Consider the following 20216-nt stretch of genomic DNA (forward strand, 5'->3'; position numbering starts at 1 on the left):
CCGTTCTCATCCAGGCGTGCTAACTCTCCAGATGAAAAGCAGCATGATATGCACAGAAGCAGAACACAGACCAGAGCCGGATTGTAAAATAATTCAATCCACGTTGTTGCTGTCGATGATGATGTGGTAACACAATAAAAGCGTCTTTATCAGCAATGGAAGGTATTTATTAAGGAAGTGGAGCAGCAGCTCGAGATACGACAAATGGGAAACAGACACAGATAAAAAAAACCTGCAGCAGAAACACAAACACAAGACAGCTAGGAGAGAAAAGCAGGACACACACACACATATTCACATTTAGTAAACACAACAGACAAACATTGTTGGTAGATACGGTACCTGAGGTTTATTGCATTCCTGGGAGCCAGGTTTAAGGAGAGAGCAATGGAGAGAAGAAGAGGAGATGAAAAGTTATCAAACATGCCACTCTTGAGTAGAGGAAGTGAGTGACAGCTGCACAGACGTGTTAAAAACACACCAAAACTGAGAGAAGAAAAAAAACTCCATGTTAGACAGAAACAGAACTTGTTCAAAACTTTTTTTTTTTTTTTAACTTTGCAGAACTTTTTTCCCAGCGAGAATAAAACTATGATTCGCTTCTCTTGTTTTTTTTTGTTCTGAGTTAAACGTTATTCGATAGGAACGAGTGACTCCTCAAGGTGATGTGAAAATGTTTCACCTGAAAGATTCTTTCAACCTCCCTGAGATCTCTTTCTCATTCTTCGAAGACTCAGCACATTAATGAATGTTTCAAGGTGAAAATTAAACTTTCTCTTGAGCTCTTATTTTTCAAGGACAGGTAGAAGAACACACACACACACACAGACACACACACACACACACACACACACACATTATTATCCTGGCTTGCACACACACAACTTTTTTTTCCATTGGAGCATGCCTTCAGATTACTGAGCAGATCAGGTTCACTTCTAAAAAAACCTCCTCATTACCACTGTGGGACATTTTTTTCGACCTCCCTAACACACAATAAGACTCCAATTATACGCTGCTATGTGCAGTGGTTTTTAAAATCGCTTCATCTTTTCAGAATGAACTCTAAAAACCTTTGGTGCATTGACCTCACACACCGGAGAGGAGGATGAGGAAGCTCAGGTAAAGAATGAGCTTCTCTTAAATTCAAAGAGCACACCTCAAACTCGGCCCCTGATGATCAAACTATTCTGTTTAGAGAGATGTTGAAATTGTAAGCTAATGTGCAAATATGAAACTTCCTAGTTTGTGCAGAGTGAAGCTGTGTTGTCAAGCTACCCAGTCGGGTTGGGAATCTTTGGGTGCCTCCCGGTTCGATTCCATTTTGATTCTTCGGTCGTGATTCGATTCAGAATCTCTATTTCTAAAGTCTATTTTTGAATATTGTACAAACTTCAGGATCTCCTCCAGTCATCTGTGAGACTGGCTGAATTTCTTGCTGCTCCATTTGGCATCCTACTGAGTTAAGCTAGCATTAGCACTTAGCAGTTAGCGACTGATTAGCAAGTCGCTTGCTCCAAGGGGTTGTCTGCAAAAAGCATAAGGTGAGACAGAAGGCATTTAAAGAAGATATGAATCCCCCACCTCTCCTTCCCAGCACGAAGGTTGGGTACTGAACTTGGTAAACTTCTTAAGTTTACAAAATGAATGAAGTTGGTACCACATTAAATGCATTTGTGCTAAATTGCAGCACAAAACTTTTAGTGACATAAACTGAGAGGACGCCGCCGCCATAGTCCGACCCCTACAGCCCTATTGCACATGAGGAAAAATGAATTCCTTAAGCAAACTGTAGAATCATTTACTAAGTACTTGGATCCTTTGTCTCAAAGTCATCTCAACACACTTTCTGGGCAGTTACCATTTTATACTTCAGACCTCTAAAACATATATTTGTGTGAGAAACTGACCAGGGAATCTTCCTCCTCCTCCTCCTCCTCCTCCTCCGTATATACCTAAAGCATTAGAAGTCAGATATGAGTGAGCAATGTCACGATCAAGGACACTCCAGCAGAGCACATGATGTCTGACGGACACTTCGGCTGCAGCAGGGATTAAAACCTGCGACCTTCTGATTACAAGGGGCGACCTCGCTAACCGCCAGGGCCGCCCGGGTGGAAGGAGCGAGTAAAAAGGGGGTATTGATTGTCTGCCTCCTGCCGCTTGTATAATTATAGAACAGCTGTTTGGTGCCTTTGATGCCCTGCTGGTCACTGAGTAAAAACCCAGAGGGGGAAATATTACTCATCTGCTCTGAGAGTGATGTGCAAGACGAGCGAGAGTTCAAATTAAAAAAAAGGACAAAGGGTTAAAGAGATATGGGGAATTATCATAAGGTGTTATTGATAAAAAAAATCAGGGGTGTAGCGCTTCTGGCAGCCACATAAACATTTCATATCAGTTCATGAAGACGGACAGAATCTGCACAAAACCAAAAAGGAAGTGTCTGAGTGAGAGATGGAAAGAAAGAGATAGAGTGTGAGATAAAGTGCAAAACGGAGAGAAACTGAGAAATGGGGATTATGAGATTTAGCAAGGGAGAATATGGAAAGATCAAGTGTGTGTGTGTGTGTGTGTGTGTGTGTGTGTGTGTGTGTGTGTGTGTGTTTGAGAAAGGGAGGGAGAGATGCTGGAAATAAGCAGTGTCCATCCTGAACAAGGTTAACTCTCCTCTCCGAGCACACAGATCCTAAACACTGTCCTCTTTCACAGCCTGCATTTCAACCAGTGCACATCTATGGAAAATGAAACTTCATTTTCTGTGTCTATCTTCTGGGTTATACTTCCTGGACCTGAGCGTCAGAGAATCAGCGACACTCCTAAAGTGAAACGTGACATCATGGAGTAAGAACCTAACATCCTTCAGAGACACAGAAACACAGCTTGGCTTTTTTCTGTTCTCAGAGATGGAGGACGCTCTTACATCATAGTTTAAATCAAAGGAGAGGTTTTTTAATCTTCGGTACTACGTGTGGTCTCTCACTTTGATGATAAATCAGAGCGGCGCCTCAGAAGTGAAGCCAAAGCGGCCATCTTTCACCTTAGAAATATTGTAAAGGTCAGTGTGGTCTGTGAGGCTGGAGGGAGCTTGAAACACAAAACCCCTCCATCGGCAACACAAACACATTAATGTGATGAAGTCTACACCACACAGAAAAAAGGCAAAATCTCAGGTTGAACTCTGCAATGAATTATGAAGAACTTATGAAGAATCGCTGGTTTTCTCCTGCTCCATGCTGGCCGCTGTGCCCATGGCGGCTGTTCTCCCTTATAGGCGCTATAAAGAACGGTCATCTTACTGCGCCAGAGGTAGAAGAAAAGCACCCAAATAAAAGTGTTTTCAACCAATAGATAAGAAAAACTCCTTAATCTACATATTTGTATGATCAGGCTGTTAAAGCGGGGGCTTGACATTAGCTGCTCCGGGTCTCTTGTACATATTGACGATGGTATTGACTTGTCTTGTATTGATTAGTTCAGGGCACAATAATGCTGTCGTAACCACTGAAGTGTCAAACATGAACACAATGACTGAATTATAAATCATACAACACACAAATAATAATCAAGTTCCTTCAGTTTGGATGGCGGCTTCAAAAACACATTTTTAGACTGGACCTTCATATCTGATGGTGGAGTTCTGTTTGTAATCTCAAAGACGCTGGGGAGATTCTACAGTCTATTTGGCGCCATAGGCACTTCCTACTGTCATTAGAAACTTTGCAGATTTAGAGCCACTGCTGTAGTTCTAAAGCGTCAGACCTGTTGACACGCAGCAGAACGTTTAGATCATCTCAGCGGACATGAGACTATTGGCAGATTTTGAGCCTGAGCCACATCCGACTGTTTGCACCAAATCTGTGGATGAGTAGTTACACACACTAAGATTTTTTCTCAGTTTATTTTCATTTATTTTTATATCTTATATTTGACATTTTTAAATTCTATTTTATATATTGTAATATCTTCTTATTCTGTATTATTTAAGTTGTTTCTAGTTCTGCTTTATCTCCTTGTTAATTGTTTAGCACCAATACACCAAGTCAGATTCCTTCTATGTGTAAATGTACTTGGCAATAAAACCTGATTCTGATTCTGAACCACAATAAGCCTTGGTGATGGTAACTAGCTGTTTGAGCGCTCTTCAAATTTGATGGTTAATTGTTCATCTATTCATCTGTGAATTGTACAGACAGGGGGAGGACTGATAGACTGATTGACTCTTAATGCAGTAAGCTAATAGAACAGTCTATGTGCTATTAATTCCGAGATAATTTGAAGTCGTCTGATTTATAGAAATTGTCCAAACAGATCTAGAGGAACTCATTAATCTGCATGAATAATGTGGCTGCTGAGGCCAGACTCTGGATTCACACGTTCAATGAAGAACTTGAATTGTGTTTGAACCCTTTTCACCCGATACTCCTCACTTCATACAGATAATAGCTCTGCTTCAGATGCTGCTGGTGGAGGGTTGAGGGGGGCCGGGGGATCTGTGTGTGTGTGTGTGTGTGTGTGTGTGTGTGTGTGTGTGCGTCAGCAGTCCCAGTGGGAGTCCCACTCCTGGGTTAGCATTACATCTTTATTTGAGGTATTAAATTGGCACTCTCCAGAGGAACGTACAATGACTGAGTGTGTTCAGAGCGTGGCTCGGGGGACAACAGCTGTTCACAGACACTCTGCCCACTGTGGGGATCGAGCATGAGACCTTGGACTTAAACAACAATCTCCCGCCAACAATGATTGACATTGGCAAACATTAGCTATTTCAGGACTTAGCGCAGCACTGAGCGTGGAGGTCTGACATTGACATACATCATATGTCCCGCTGTGCATATCATACACTCCCCTTTTCACTACAACAAAAACATAACCTGAAAAACCTGTAATCATATTCTTAATGTTTCAGTGAAAAGCTCGTCCTCAAATAGCCAATCGTTTCACTTCGTTGTCTTTACATCTTAGCTTGAGTGTTCGCGATAGCTTTTTGAATAAATGATGAGATGTGTTTCACTTTTCTAACAAAGCAAACTGTGCAGCTAAACGTTAGCCTATAGCAGCCACAACATTAAAACACTGCTTACATATACATGCATCATTAATAATGGAAAAGTATAAAACATAAACACCAGACACCGAAAACCAAAAGTACTGTCAACTTGGATTTTTAAGTTTGCATTTTGAGTTCTCCTTGTTTTGCCTATCTGTGAGAATTCTTAGACTGAGGGGAAATATCAGACATTTTGCCACAACACAGTTTTGAGAGGTAGCATGCTCGGCCAACACTGCTCAGTTTGTGAGATTAAACCAATGTGGCTGATAAGAGCTGAAACATCTGATAAATTACACAACATTTGTTCAACATCAATTATTAACTAAAGTCATCTATCGAGCAAAAAACCTGAAAACAGCTGTCTCTAGCTTCTCACAGTCAGGATCACTTTCTGTGTAAATTACAATCTCAGCCTGAGAGCTTTGGTCGGACAAAGCAAAGAGTTAAAGCCTCTGCTAAACTGTGAAAGACATTTTTGTAGTCTTTTATCATTTTTTAAGACAAAAACTAAGAGTAAGATTTCCCCGCTGTTAAAATAAACATCTCCAGCCTTACAGATTAACACATCTTCAACCCTATATTTCCACATGTAAACCTTCAGTTCAGTGGCTCCCCTGGTGTTTCTGCACCTAGCATCACTTTGCCTTCATAGGAGTGACTAAGCTGAATAAAAGCCTTGCCTGCTGCAGAGATTTTCCTTTTCTTCAATCCCAAGTTTCTCCTCGGTGCATTTCTCGCCTCCTAAATACGCCTCGGGGTGTGATGGAGGAAAGACTGAGCGCTGCCTGGCATGCTTAAAACGCTGGAGATTAGCTTGCTATGTCGGCTTAGCATCCGCCCAGATTCAGCTGGTGTGTCGCTCTGCTCTCCTCCACCCCTCTGTCAGCAGCAGCAGCAGCAGCAGCAGCAGCACAGCAGCACACTGCGCTCATGCTAACTTAGCTCCCTTCCCTATACTGTACTTCTAAGTGCACTCGAGCAGAGCCCATTTGGGACTGCTGGTTGCCATGGCACCAGCTCCATCCCTTCCCACAGGAACTGCGCTAGAGCGAGGAGAGGAGAGTCGAGTGTGTGACGGGAGATGTCGGGCCATGAGAAAGTTCAGTGCGGTCTTTTGAAAGTAAAACACAGAGTCTATATTTAGAAATCAGGGTGGGGCTGGATGAAGGGAGGCAGGGGGGATATGACGTTTGCTGCATTTTTCCCTTCTTTTTTTTTTTTTTGAAGAAGAGCCGGGTACACTGACAGAACCCTCGTGGGAGCGTCAGGAATGAAGGGAATGCAGTGAAGTTGTGCAGAAAGGGAAAAGCTGTGTGTAAGAACTGCATGCTGGGTATTTGCATCATTAGTGTGAAAATGCTTTGCTTCCTATTCCCAGGGAAAGAAAAGCACAGAGGGGGGAAACTCTTCCTCTCCTGGAGTCGAATCCCTACACATGAATAAAAGTCAATAGTCTTACTCAAATACGGTGCTGTTATTGCACGAGACTTCACGACCTCAGAGCAGCAAACTATTCTCCAAAATATCAAGGTTACTGATGTGTTTTAGCCTCCAACGTTTTGAAAGTATTGTCGCTGAAAAACGTCCATAAACACAACAGCTGTAAGAGTCATGATGCTCCCCTTTAATTCAGAATCTGACATTTTCTACCAGAGTCTGAATTTTAAAGCGCTGACTTTAACATCTCTTAAGAAAACTCGTTTGACACACAGTGAGAGTTTTCTAACTTTTTAAAACTATCAAAATCTACACTGGAAACGACTGTCTTACAAAAGTGGACGGACAGATATTAAATGTGCTGAAATGTGTTCTTGTTATTCCTGCTGTATTTGAGATGGGAGACGTGGTGCTTTGCAGTTCTTTAAATACATCATATACAGAGTATGACTGCTAGCACATCATGTCAATGTGTGTTCAGTACAATGAAGGTGGGTTTCCATTTGTAGTGAATAGTCCTGATTTTGTGATATTGTCGACATACTGTATGTCCCGTTTTGCTCTATTTTTATGTTTTCAATGTTTGTATGTAACTTTCAATTGGGGTACATTTTATTTGTGACAGTAAATATTCTTACTTTGTTATTTTTACTGTATTTTATTTGAACTTTGTAAGGTGATGTTTTGAGATAAGCCCCTCATGGGTTTCTACCTCACCAAACATGTGTTTTATTTTTTATTTTTTATTTGCTTGACTCTTCTTTCAAAGAATGTGCAAATAAACTAAACTAAACTTTAGGAGTCTGATAAACAGGCTGGAGGATGCAGAGCTCTTCAGAAGGAGGAGTCTAATATTGCAGAAAGGTGGGCAGAACTTGGAGTAAGCAGAGCGTTGTTGTTTACTTTTGCAACTTTTGACATTCAGCTCCGACCTGAGGGTCTAGATCTCTCAGCTGTAGGTAAGAATCCATTTAAAAACATCACAAGTTACCGGCTCGTTTTCTTGGTTGAGTGATCATCAAAGAGAAAAACGTACTTTTGAAAAGTGTCATTTCAGAGCCTCTATATGCATCATGACATATAGAGGAGACAACTAAAGATAGGTACTTTAGTGGTGACTTTAAAAGGAGTGTGATCAGCAGCAGATTCAGTATAAAAAGGGCTAAACACATTAATCAAAAGAATATTCTGATATCTAAATAAACACAAACACACAAGCTTTTGAGGGGAGACGGTAAAGCACAGACAACAGCAGCATTAAGGATGATTAACCAGACTACTAACTGATTACAGAGAGAGTACAATCACACACAGGAGCTACAAACTATACCAACATGTAGAAAGTTTTACACTAAGAAAGGGGAAACAGCAATTCATCACCAAAGAGAGGAAAGCCCAGTGTGAAGATTTAGAGGACACAAACTCTAAGGGTGCTCTTTCCCAGGACACAAGACGTCAAACAACAAAAACTTAGAGCATCAGAGGATCAGAGGAGGAAACACAAATCTCAGAGCTACAGTCTGCACAACAGATTCTCTAAAGAAGGAGCAGAGACGACACTGAGCCGCCTCTGGAGCGATGCACACAGCGATGCACACAGCGATGCACACAGCGATGCACACAGCGATGCACAGCAGCGATGGTATAAACACAGAGCTGGAGAAAAAGAAAGTGTAGTGTGAGACTCACCGTGTGGTATCCCCGGGCTATGGGCGGCTTTCCGGTCGGGTACGGATCCACGGTGTCGATGATCGTCTGTCGCTCCCCTTTCTGGTTGATCTTCCTAAAGCGCCGGCGGGACTGTCTGTGCGAGGCTTGCCGCTGAAAGTACTCCTCATTTTCATCCATATAGTCCACCTGCAAAATGACAGGGAGGAAAAGAGGGGGGAGTGACTATCTTCGTTTTCATTCACACCCTCCTCCTCCCCCTCAAAACACTCACACTTATTCCAAAAAAAAAACCCTTCTATACTCTTATCTTTGATTCCTCCTCCTCCTCCTCCTCCATACCTCCCGCCCCTCTCGTTGCGTAAAAATAGAAGCGAGTGTGGGTTGCGCCGTGCACACCTACGTCAAAGGGTGCTCAAAAACACACACAAAAAGAGAGAGAGGCAGAGAAGGAGGAAGGAGCACACGGCTGAGTGAAGAAGCAGGAGTCAAAGAGGAAGCTGATTGATTGACAGCTGTGTGATGAAGAGAACGAGAGTGTGATGGAGGGAGAGAGAGGAGCTCATCTCTCTGTTGTCTGTTAAAGGTTTATCAACCACAGAGAAATCACATGTTAAAACAAGATAAAACCCCATGTTTGCATTTTAATGAGGGAGGAAGGAGGGGGAAAAAAAACACATTTTTTTCCCAAGTGGAAACTGGCACAGAAAACAGTGAAGTCATATTTACAATTTTGGTTACTTTAAATGGCACCAATTTGTGGGTCATGATGGAATGACAAATTCTTCTTCTTCAGTTTTTTTTGTTTGTTTGGACCCGTTCCTCTTTGCTCGCTACTTTCACTGCGGCTTCACATTTCACAGCAGCGCTCAGCCTTTGGGATTACAACACTAAAAAAAAAAAATCTCCCTCTGCCGTACCAAGTGCTGCCATGACAACGGCAGGGGAGCTGTGTGAGCGAGAGAGGAGAGAGAGCACAAGTGTGATTGTGTGTCTAATTGCAAATCTCACACACGTGCACATGCATCCAGTGTGTGTGTATGTGTGTGTAAAGTATGGACATGTGAGAGGCTTATTTTTGTTCTTGATATTGACGCTCAAGTTTGTAACTATGTGTGTGTGCGCTGCTACAACTTGTAGCACGGGTCAATCTATACGTTTATATATATATATATATCCTCACAACACACACACCCTCCTCAGTGATTATAGGGTGGGCTTGGCACCGATCAAAGCAGAAGGCCAGAGAGTGTCTGCAGCGAGTAGAGGGTGTTATTACCGAGGGGTTTGTGAGAAGCTGATAGCTCAGTTTACAGAGAACACCCCCCCCCCCCCTTTTCTAAGATGCACATTCATGGACACAAAGATATTACAGCATGTGAGAGAGACTGCAGCAGGAGCACCACACTGACATGATGTGTGTTCCTGCTCATGTGTCCCTTTAAAGGCAAAGTGTGGATTCTTTTATGTGTTATAGAAATGGCGGTGTAGTGAGTGTGTGTGGGTGCTGCATGCCATGTGTGATTTTTCTGGTGTGAAAATGGTAATTTAGCAAAATTCAAGTAAGTGGTGTTATGCATTTGATTTATTTTGCCTCCGTGTGTTCAGCTCTGGAGGCTGAGGTGGTTCAAAATATTTGCACAGCTGTGGTCACTGTCACACAACTCACCGTGTCCCAAACAAAGAATTAACCGAGTGCATGTTTCAGCCTCTACTTTTCTTATCAAACCGCTTCATTTTTGCTCTCATGAGGCTGGATTTGTGGAAGTAATGATGGGAAATCGACTTTAATGAAACTATGTATCTCTACTCTGTTCGTCGTAACCATTCAGTCTATAATTGGTGTGATAGGAATTCATTATTTCAATAGTTGTCTATGTTTCTTTGTTCATCAGAAGCTCTTGTTGAGTTTGTCTGATTCAGCATGTTGCCATGACGGAATCCAAACACACGTTTATATGTCAGCGCTCTGTTTACTCCTTTGTTGGAGTTGTTAAAGGGGAAAGGTCAAAAACACATTTTCTTGCTTCCACCTTATGGTAAGGATCTCCTGCTTCCATTTTAAACTGTATATTAAACATTATACTTTTAAGTTATGGACAGCTGAAGATAGTTTTCACAACTTTTTACAGCGATGTTCGTCCATAATTAAAATCTACAGATTATTCCATGAAAATAATCTGATTGGAATAACCTACTGTAACTTTCCCTGTGAGTTGTTAATCCTTGATGATGGATTTTTTTCAACCATTGTTGATTCCTCTGCATGTCAAGTACATATGGCAAACATTGAGAGTAAAGACGACTTTGACTTAATAAAGCATCCTGCTGCTCCGGCTACTTTTCTGAAGTTCTTGTGATGTTTGGTTTAATTACGTTGGTTAGATGTTTTAGTAGTTGGGTTCTTTTGCTATTTGGTTCTTGTTTTGTGTTTGTTGTCTTTAGTTTTTAGTTCTCTTGTGTTTGAGTGTCTCTGCTTTCTTACTTTTCCTTGTGTTTCAAATAATCCCTTTGTAAACATGTTTTAAAGGAGCCATATAAATAAAGTTATTATAATTCAAACACAGTTATTTTACTGGTGGATACATGTCCAACAGATGCATAATAATCTGTAACATTCTTCATGAAGTGTTCAGACTTTTGGCTTTAAGAATGACAAAACTTCTCAAAACAGAAATTCAGATTCTTCTGTTAGGAACTCATTTCCTGTCGTCTTGTAGCCTGAAGGCTTCCTGCTCAGATATAAAGTGTCTTTTAATGAACAGACTCAAAGTGGCAGCGACTATATGTTATGCATGTTTGCACTATTTCTCCCAGATCTCTTACAAAAACAGCTTGTTTTTAGATCTTCACAGTGTTCCTTATTCGAGCAGACTATCATCATCTGACCTGCAGCCTCAGAGGACTTTCTGTTCAACACATGAGCGTTTATCGTGCTGCTGTACCTCTCGCCAGTCTGCGCCCCCCTGAGACGGGGAACGATTTGTTCTCGGCAAACTTCTAGGGTGCGAGCCAACAGTTTGATTTACCGTAAAACTGGGTCAGACTTTCTATCAGCGTTGCACTCGGGCGACCTCATGCTGGAAGGACTCCAGCAAAGACACGGTTAAATACAGCTGTGCTTTAAAGTGCTGATGACATGTTGATCGGTGGCACTTAACACAGATTAGAACAACACATCAAAGGGTGAACTCTCGAGGATGTTAGTCCACATTACAGCTGCTGGATTGGTGATCCACATGAGGAAGAATGAATCAATATTGTAATTTAGCAGTATGCTAACTTCAGGTAACACACACCGCTGCTTTACTTGAAGCCAGAAAACTCATTTAAGATAAGGACACAGGGGAATTGAATTTTGTAGGAAAGTGAAGTGCATGTGTTACCAACATATGAGACGGATGATTGGTCTGAAATACAAAAATTATAGATACAAGTTTGGTTGGTAAGTGCATGCTGTCCCTAAATTCTCTCTGGTTTAATAACGGAAAAGAGATTTGTCCATTTCAAAATGAACATTTACTTCTGAGTATTTAATTTGGCTTGTTAGGTTTAGGTGTGTGTATGAGGTGTTGCCTTTGACACTTGTGCGCTAAAAGCTGGAAAAATAGGACTCACCACAATCATCTCTGACGGTTCCAGGACGATGCACTCACATCCGCGTCGAAGGCTGCCGGCTGATCGCTTCCCAAAACTAAAACGGAAAAGTGAAGAGAGAAGGAAGTATTCAGAAGTCAGCGTTCACCCCGACAGAAGCAGATTATTCTTCCCCCTGCACAGTCTCTTCATTTCTACATGCATGCCTCTCACAGTGACGGCCAAAAAAGCAAAAAACAGAAGTAACTCCCTGGCCAACATTTTCAAAACACAGAGTGGAATATCTATTTAAAAACGCTGAACAGAGCAGCATTGAGAGGACAGTTTCTCCTTTCAGATGTCACCACTCCCACCTGAAGGGAAACACCGCCTCTGGAAAAGTCCACTTTCATGATGTCACAGTTTTGTACAGTATGCCTCGCTCTTAATGAGGAGGGGGACTTGAGAGGTATTAAAAACGAGCAGAGACTAAAATGTCTAGAGCAATGGAAGCGTGGAAATTCTGAGCATGTGGAAGATCCAACTTGTGGGTTTGATGAAGAATGAAGTCTTTGTCCATGAAAGACCTCGGTGCAGAGACACAACGACTTCCTTGTTTGTTATTTTTAACATCTCTGGATCCTGAATGTGACCCCACCTCTTGTTGGTTTGCTGATTGTTTAGTAAAATAAACTCAAGCGACTCTTAGGGCACAGATTGTTATCAGGTTTTTTGCATCTTTGCTGAGAATTATTTAGACTCAGAAGCATTTAGTCCTGCAAGTGAGGGACTCCGCTTGAAATGAACATTCAGTCAAGGTGGGCTTGAAGATGAAAAAACATTCATTTGTTCATCATTTAAAGAGCTGAGAGGACATCAATCAATCAATCAATTTTTATTTGTATAGCGTCAACTCATAACAAGTGCTATCACGAGACACTTTACAAAAAGCAGGTAAAGATCTTACTCTTTGTTATGTTACAAAGACCCGACCTATCCATCATGAGCACTTTAGCAAAGCAGCAAAAGTTACAGTGGTAAGAAAAAAACTGTCTTATTAAAAGGCAGAACTCTTCGGCTGGATCCCCGGCTCACTGCGCCAGGTTTGGAAAGGGAGGGAGAGGGAGCAAGAGGGTGGGTGGGTGAAGTTCATACAAATAAAAAAGTTATAACAATAAGCTTTGGAGGCATTAAAAAACATATTGATCGATGGAGCTTCAACAGGAAGTGAATTGTCTGCAATGTGGATAATCGATTGGTTCAGTTTTTTCTTCTATAGAGAATGTCTCAAATTCACTGGGCTCAACTTCTCAAAACGTTTCCACCTCGGAGCGAGAGTTAAGAATTAAAAAGCTCAATAAACTATCTGTGCAGTTTCATGCTCTGTATTGGAACTAGGACACATTATGCTACATCACATCCACAACTTCCCAGTTTGTGATCAATAAAGTCTGTTTCTATCCATCCATCCATTGCATCATCCCTTTCAAGTAAAGAAATTCAATTCAATTCAAAAGTCAACATTATATTGGAAACCTCTGGTTTTATTAAATCAGTTTAAAAACATCAATCTGGGCATGGGCTTAGATTAAAAAAGGTTTGATAGATCTGTAGATTGTATATGAAATGATTTGCAACCAAACTGTTTATAAATCAAATCCAATCCAGGTAGTTAGTTGAAGCCCTGCTAATCAGATTTCTCTCATATCTAATATAGTATATGAAATATACATTTGACTTATTACATTTGATATATTTCCTGATGTATTTTTCATTCCACCATTCATCCAATAAAATCTAATCAAGGGAATGAATCCAGCATTTTTTAACAGATAAACTTGGACTGTTGGTTGAACAAAGCAGGAAGTGTGACTGAAGTTGTGATGGATTATTAAAACGTTTGGACATTTCCGAAAAAGAAAATAAGGTGATGAATAATTGGAACAGGAATTAAAAATCTAGTACTGGACTCATTGTTTCTGTATTCATAAACTGGGCCAGTTTAACGAGGCCAGTGGAGGCATTGAAGTGATTGTTCTGAAACGTCTGTGTGTGTGTGTGTGAGACAAAGTGAGTAACACTGGGAGTAGAAGGTTTTTCCTTGTTGTTCACAGTTGAAGTGAGCAGTGAGCGTTGGTGTTATGTGGCTACCTGACCTGGAGGGGGGGGGTGTGGAGGTGACAGCTTTCATCAATCTCACAGACAGGTGCAGACCTCAGGCGCAGCATGGCCTAAATGCTTTGGAGCCCTGGGCTTGTGGCTGCATGTTGTGGGCAGACATATTGGTCACACTGGAACATAAACACCAGCACACCGGCCGGCTGCAAAGAGCTGGTGATACCTGGCTGAGAGCAAATAATGATTTGTTTGTGTTACCTTTTATTAAAGAGTGAGTTTAGCTTGCGCTGCTCTTCTCTTTCGGCCTCCTTTCACAGAAAAGCCTTTGTTGGGTTTTTGTGGTTTTTTTTCCTCTTTTGTCAGCCCTTCTGTTGTTTTCTCTGCCGGAGCTGCACTTTGACTCCACTAATGTGTCAACTTTCTGATGCCTCGAAAACAAGAGTTTGTGAAATCAGTCAACGTGATGATCAGTGAACTAACTGCTGAAGTTTGAACTAGAATCAAAGCAAACAGTGAGTGACCCCGGACGGTGGAAAACAGGCAGTGAGAGGGTTAATGCTGATGGTGGCTTGTTTGCTTTGCCTGAGCTTCTGTTTAATGCGTTTTAACTCTGCTTGGATCCCCAACATGCACAAGCCTGAATTCCACCAAGGGGGGGCCAAAGTACAGAGCGCTTACTCTTGTACTTTCACATTCTCACAAGAAGACAAAACGCTGCGAGTTCTTTTTTGCAACTCATTTCCAGCAAAGATGATTTGTCAGCCGGGCAGCAGCTTCAGAGAAAACGAACGAGTAGCTTTTTGATCTGTTTTTTATTTTAGAGTCGGTACCGGCTCTGATCCTGTTGCATGGCTCTCTTCCTGTGGAAAAAGGGAGAGCAGTGATTCCCGCCCCATCATGCATCACAAAACGCGTTAGGCCACCAAAATGCAAACACCAAAGAGGCATGTTCTGTCATGTTCCTCTATTGCATTCCTAACATGAGTAATCCAATCCTCCATTTTTTTTGGTGGAAGCCAACGCCATTGGCAGTGTGAGATATTAAAGAAGGGATTATAGAAGTGCAGAGTGAGGGGGTGGGAGGGGTTCTTCTAACACAAAAAGTGTCTTGTTTGGAGATTAAAGCTAACGCCGCTGAGTGACTAGTCGCCCGCAAATATCAAGTACAAGAACCTGCCGTGTGGGGGGGGGGGAGGAGTATATTAGACAACAAATATTATAAGTCTTAAACAAACATTTGAGCTTCCCCAGCTGATGTTTGGATGGATTTGGGAGTTTCGGCATCTCTGCAGAAAATCAACTCTGCAGAGATCGACCCGTGCAAATATTGAAATTGTATTATCTCGTCAAATGATGCAGCAGACAGTGTGTGTGTGTGTGTGTGTGTGTGTGTGTGTGTGTGTGTGTGTGTGTGTGTGTGTGTGTGTGCGCGCACAGATCTACTTGTTCTGAATAATTCAGCAGTGAGGATGTTCAGGTCCATACGTTGATGCTGTGGTTCTGCCCCTGAGAACTAGAGTTGTGTATGTTGGCTGACAAACTCACAGAGCCAGATAAGAGCGTAAGAAAAGATAAGACGGTGCCAGATGCTTGAGCAGGTATGTAACTCATTTTCAAACGAGAGCGGAGCAGCATGCAAAGATTATCTCTTGACATACTTTTCTCTCCGAAAATGCAGCGCTATGTGGGGCACTATTTCATAAACCGATGTTGAGAAATCCTTATCTTTACCTCCCTGGGGAATTCTTACAACACAGGCAACATACACTGAGATGTATAGAGTACACAGACAGTTAAACCCAAGACAAATATAAACAACCTAGATATTAACAAGTAGATCAAATGTGACAAACAGAGAGGTAGAGCAGATTAATGCTGCATTCACATCATACTGGAGTTTGGACTTGAGCTTGTAAAGCGCTTTTCTGGTCTTCTGACTACACTTGAGACTTCCGGCGCCGACGCGAGTGGCCGCATATCCAGTAGCTCCATCCCTGTCGTATTTGTTTTAAAGATTTTAATGGGTGTTTTTTTTATTTTTTTTATTTTTTAAAGCTAACCTCACAATTATTTAAATCACACCTTTAATGTTTGCACTGACTGTTATTTAATCATTTTCTTCTTTTTAAACATTGCTAAAAAAAATTTGGATTCATTTAGTGGTATTCTTTAAATCTTTTTTCAGGTTAACATATATGTATGGGAGGGGGGGGGGGAGGCGTCGGTTTTGTGGTTTAATTTAATGTTTCATGTCATGTACGTCTTTGTAACCTGCTACTGGATGCTTTGAATTCCCCTCGGGATCAATAAAGTATCTATCTATCTATCTATCTATCTATCTACTCAGAGTGCTTTCACACCGCAGGTCACACATTCACACACTGATGGTAGAGGCTGCTGAGTAAAGAGACCATCAGAAGTAAATAATCCCATTCATACACATTCACACACTGCCAAGGAAGCAGCAGGAGCAACCTGTGGTTAAGTGTGTCGCCCAAGGAGCTGCAGCAGCTGGGGATCGACCCTCCGGTTGAGAGACGACCGGCTATACCAACTGAGCCACAGCCGCATCCAAACAAAGGATGGATGCTTCTTCAAAGTGTTTTTAGCTAAAGTGACACCACATTACGTTGTTGTACTGGAGTTCTACATCGTCCATTAACAGCATTTTGTATATTATTATACCCGGTCTTTAAATGAGATGTAATCTAAGCTTTCACTAAACATGTATGATCTAACACTATTCCTTTAAAAGGGGGATATTGACCAAAAAGCAGCTGGCATGGAGCAGCGCTTGTTGCATAACGATGACATTCAGATGACATCATTGGGTCACTAACCTACTTGTCTTATCTTGTTGGATAACCTCTGCCTGTCACTGAAATGTAAAATTCATAACCAGGAAATGAAAGACAAAACAAGAGTCCTGGATCAACGAAAAGGTTTAGAGAACATTCCTTACCTTCTCACGTCTGCATTAAAGCTCCTGTGAAAGGTTTTTCACTGGTTATGAAACAGACTGAATACAACACAGACGCCTCTGTATGACCTACATAAGCAAAGGTGTAGGTGCAGGACAAAGAGGGTAACTACACGCTGCCTTTATTCAGCCTGAAAGATTCCCCATGAGTAATATATCCGACCGTTACAATAAAGTCTGATTAATATCGTTCAAAATGACGACATTCAAAAGAGATAAGAGGTGCTGCTTTGTCCACAGGGGTCAAAATCAACATTACCCGAAAGATCCTCACTGGAGCTTTAAGACCTTTTATTTCAAAAGTAAGGTGGGTTGACTCGGTGTATATTTTTGTTTATTTTGAAACCAACTTTCAACTTTAACTGTAAAACATCTTTCATTTAGCTGCACTTAAAAAAATCAGTGGAAAGTATTTCAAACTATGAAGTATGCACACGTTAATAAAGAGTTGTTGCAATACCAGAAGTTTAAACTTAGAAGTGGAACAATAGGGATACCTGTTTTTGTAAGTGGACTTGAGCTTGTAGATTTCTTTTCTAGTCTTCTGACGCCTCAAAGCGCTTTTACACCGCAGGTCACACCTACACATTCACACACTGAAGTAACTAATCCCATTCATACACCACTGACGAATCACAGAGCAACTTGTGGTTAAACGTCTTGCCCAAGAACACATCGGACATGTTGCTGCAGGAGCTGGGGATCGAACCCTCAACCTTCCTGTTGAGAGACGACCGACTCTACCAACCGAGCCACAACCACCCCATTTTGGTACCAAGTCCTACACTTCAAATACTGGGTAATCTATTTTCTTTTTGAACTACCAAAAATGTCAACAAGCTCCTCAACACGGTCCGAGTTGAACAAATAAGCTGCCAGCATTTCGCTATTTTTTCTTTCGCTCACGGCAGCTTTCGGTTCAAAATATGACCGTAGAGCTTGAGTGTATATTTAAAGATTTAGTTCTTTTTGTTACCATCGATCATTAAAAACTAACAAATATTGATAACCTCTCTTTAAAGCTCCTGTACAAAATGTCTTACATTAAAGGCCTCCAGAAACTCTACGTCCTGGTTTCATCAGTCAGTATCTCAGTTTAAATCCTGAAGCTCTCCCTCAGTTGACTGACTGACAGCTCCCCCGTTATAAAACAAGCATTGGGCGACGGGAATGTCATTCCACATGCATCGCCGGCCTTTCACTCTGTGAGCCCGGCAGCCCCAACCGCCAAAGCCTCGGATCCATTCTGCTGTCTGAGTGAACCAGTGCAATCCCTAATCTGTACCCCCGGTCTGAGCTGGAGGAGGAGGAGGGGGGGGGGGGGGGGCTTCACACTGTTAAGCCATTTAACTGAGTGAGTGGTGAGAGCGCACACCGGCTTTTTCAACACACCGGACCCTTAAGAAGGACAAAGATTAAACTCCCATGGTTATGCAAGAGTTTTAGACGGAGAGCGCAGAGAGGAAGGAGGGAAGGGAAGGTCAGAGCTTCAGGAGAGTGAGCGCTCGTGAATGTTAAATAAATGAAAACAGCAGACAGGCTTGAAGGGTTTACTAACACCATCCCCTCAGAGCTGCTACAGACCGACCATCAAAACGACCTCTCAACCTGAAAACATACACAGAATACCTCGGAGGGACTGCATGGCCACAACACATCCCCTCAACCTTTCCTGCCCCCCCCGCTGATTCTGAAATAGAAGCTGACACTGAAGATCCAGAATGTGTGATTGACTTCTTCTGCTTCCAACGTCGTGACATAAAGACGGAAGAGAGGGATTTAAGAGTGACAACTTTGCTGAAAACTTTTCCTAGAGATAAATCAATCCATCATCATCATCCGCTTTTACACACATTCTCCCCCCGCAGTCTGAGCTCCATCTTTGTTTTGGTTTCAAAGTTGCCAAAAGTCTTGTCTAACCCTCCGAAACATGAAGAACACACACACACACACACACACACACACACCCCTTTAAACTGGCAGCACACACTGCACACTGTCAAATCCAAAATAACATCAGAGACGTGTTTCACATTCCAGACTTGAAGGTTTTACTGCAACCAGCTCCTGGCTCGGAGACGAGTCAGGTTTTTTAAATTACAAGCTAAAAGAACACACACTGGGTGTAGTGTGTCCAGGCAGAGGAGTGTGAGGTTGCTGCTGTGGTGTGTGTGGACACTCACCCCCGTCGCTCCAGACTGCCCTCACAGTGACACCAACACCTGAGAAGATAAGAGGATGTCTCCCGCTGTTAGTCCACGCTAAGTCCAACAATCGAGTTCCAAAGTCCTGACACTTTGGTGTGACCGCGGCATATCGTCCTGCGCACACACACACCCCACTGCTGCCGAGTGTGTGGGGAGAAACGGGACTGTGTGTGTGTCGCTCTGGAAGTGAATGTGTGTGCGGATCAGCCTCTGTCCAAATGGCTCTGCCCCCTTTCTCTCTCTCTCTCTCTCTCTCGCTCGCTCACTGTGTGTAATGTGGTGAGTTGACTGCAGCCCGCATTCCAGCGTACGACTCACTTCCTGTTACAGAGTTACGCTGAGTGAGAGGGAGGGGTGTGGGTGTGTGTGTGTGTGTGTTCTTGTGTAGTATGGAGGGAGGTGGGGAGTTGTGCATGTTCCCCCCCGTCAGTAAAAGTTTCTCATGAACTTTTAAAATCAGTTGCACGACAATCTGTTTGTTTTTTAAAGACTTGTGTATATTTTATAGATTTCAGGTTAAAATCTTGATCTTGTCTTTTTTCTTGTTGATTTATGTCGTTTCCTGTCGTCATATTTTTTTTTTGTTGTTGATGAATTTTAAGCACTTTAAAAGCTAACTCTAGAGTATGAATTAGGGTTGTAACGATACCTGATTTTGAAGTATAGATCTGAAAACTACACAAAATGTGATCCCTGTTTGGATGCTACAGCAACAAAAAAATAAGCTAGACCCACAAAATTGGGTTGTTTTTTTTTCTCTGGTGTTTTTGACTGATGCAGTATATATGTGGAGAACTGAGCAACAATTTCTCCAATGCACTGCACCACAACATCTATAGCTAATGCTAATTTCACAAAGCCTGTCCCTGTCTTTAAGAATTTATTGTTCTTAATGAATAAATATTAGCAGGCAAACTCCAGCAGAGTCTAAATAGAGCGCGTTGTGTTTTGCTCGAGGCTGCTTTCAGTTTAAAATATGACAGATCTAGTTCTTTTTTAGTTTCAGTACTTTTTGACACAATCATCACTAAAATAACAACAACGGTTTTATCGTTTTTAAAACACTTGGAATCATAAAAGAATAGAACATTTTTGTGAATGCTGTATGCATCTGTCTACGAGCTAAATACTCAGCCTTGTTCAGATCAATAAACAAGAATAAGCAGCTCGTGTTACT

At 41.9% G+C, this 20216-nt stretch overlaps 1 protein-coding gene across 11 annotated transcripts in view; it reads right to left on the bottom strand.

Moving 5' to 3' along the window:
- Window positions 1–20216, bottom strand: part of rapgef2b (Rap guanine nucleotide exchange factor 2b) — a 127067-nt gene that overhangs the window by 51670 nt on the left and 55181 nt on the right. For 7 of the 11 annotated variants that reach the window (XR_010666917.1, XR_010666912.1, XR_010666915.1 and 4 more), the window contains exons 5-7: window positions 11777–11852; window positions 8180–8347; window positions 343–360 (exon numbers count right to left, since the gene is read on the bottom strand). Coding sequence is in view for 2 of the 11 variants with exons in the window: in XM_065959002.1 (XP_065815074.1) it covers window positions 343–360; window positions 8180–8347; window positions 11777–11852 (262 nt within the window). In the remaining 9 variants the exon portion in view is untranslated. Of the gene's footprint in view, window positions 1–342; window positions 361–8179; window positions 8348–11776; window positions 11853–19015; window positions 19355–20216 lie in introns of those variants that run through there. The other 4 variants (XR_010666918.1, XR_010666916.1, XR_010666914.1 and 1 more) reach the window with 2 other exon arrangements.

The sequence above is a fragment of the Labrus bergylta genome, chromosome 9 (assembly GCF_963930695.1).
Source record: "Labrus bergylta chromosome 9, fLabBer1.1, whole genome shotgun sequence".
NCBI classification, from domain to species: Eukaryota; Metazoa; Chordata; class Actinopteri; order Labriformes; family Labridae; genus Labrus; species Labrus bergylta.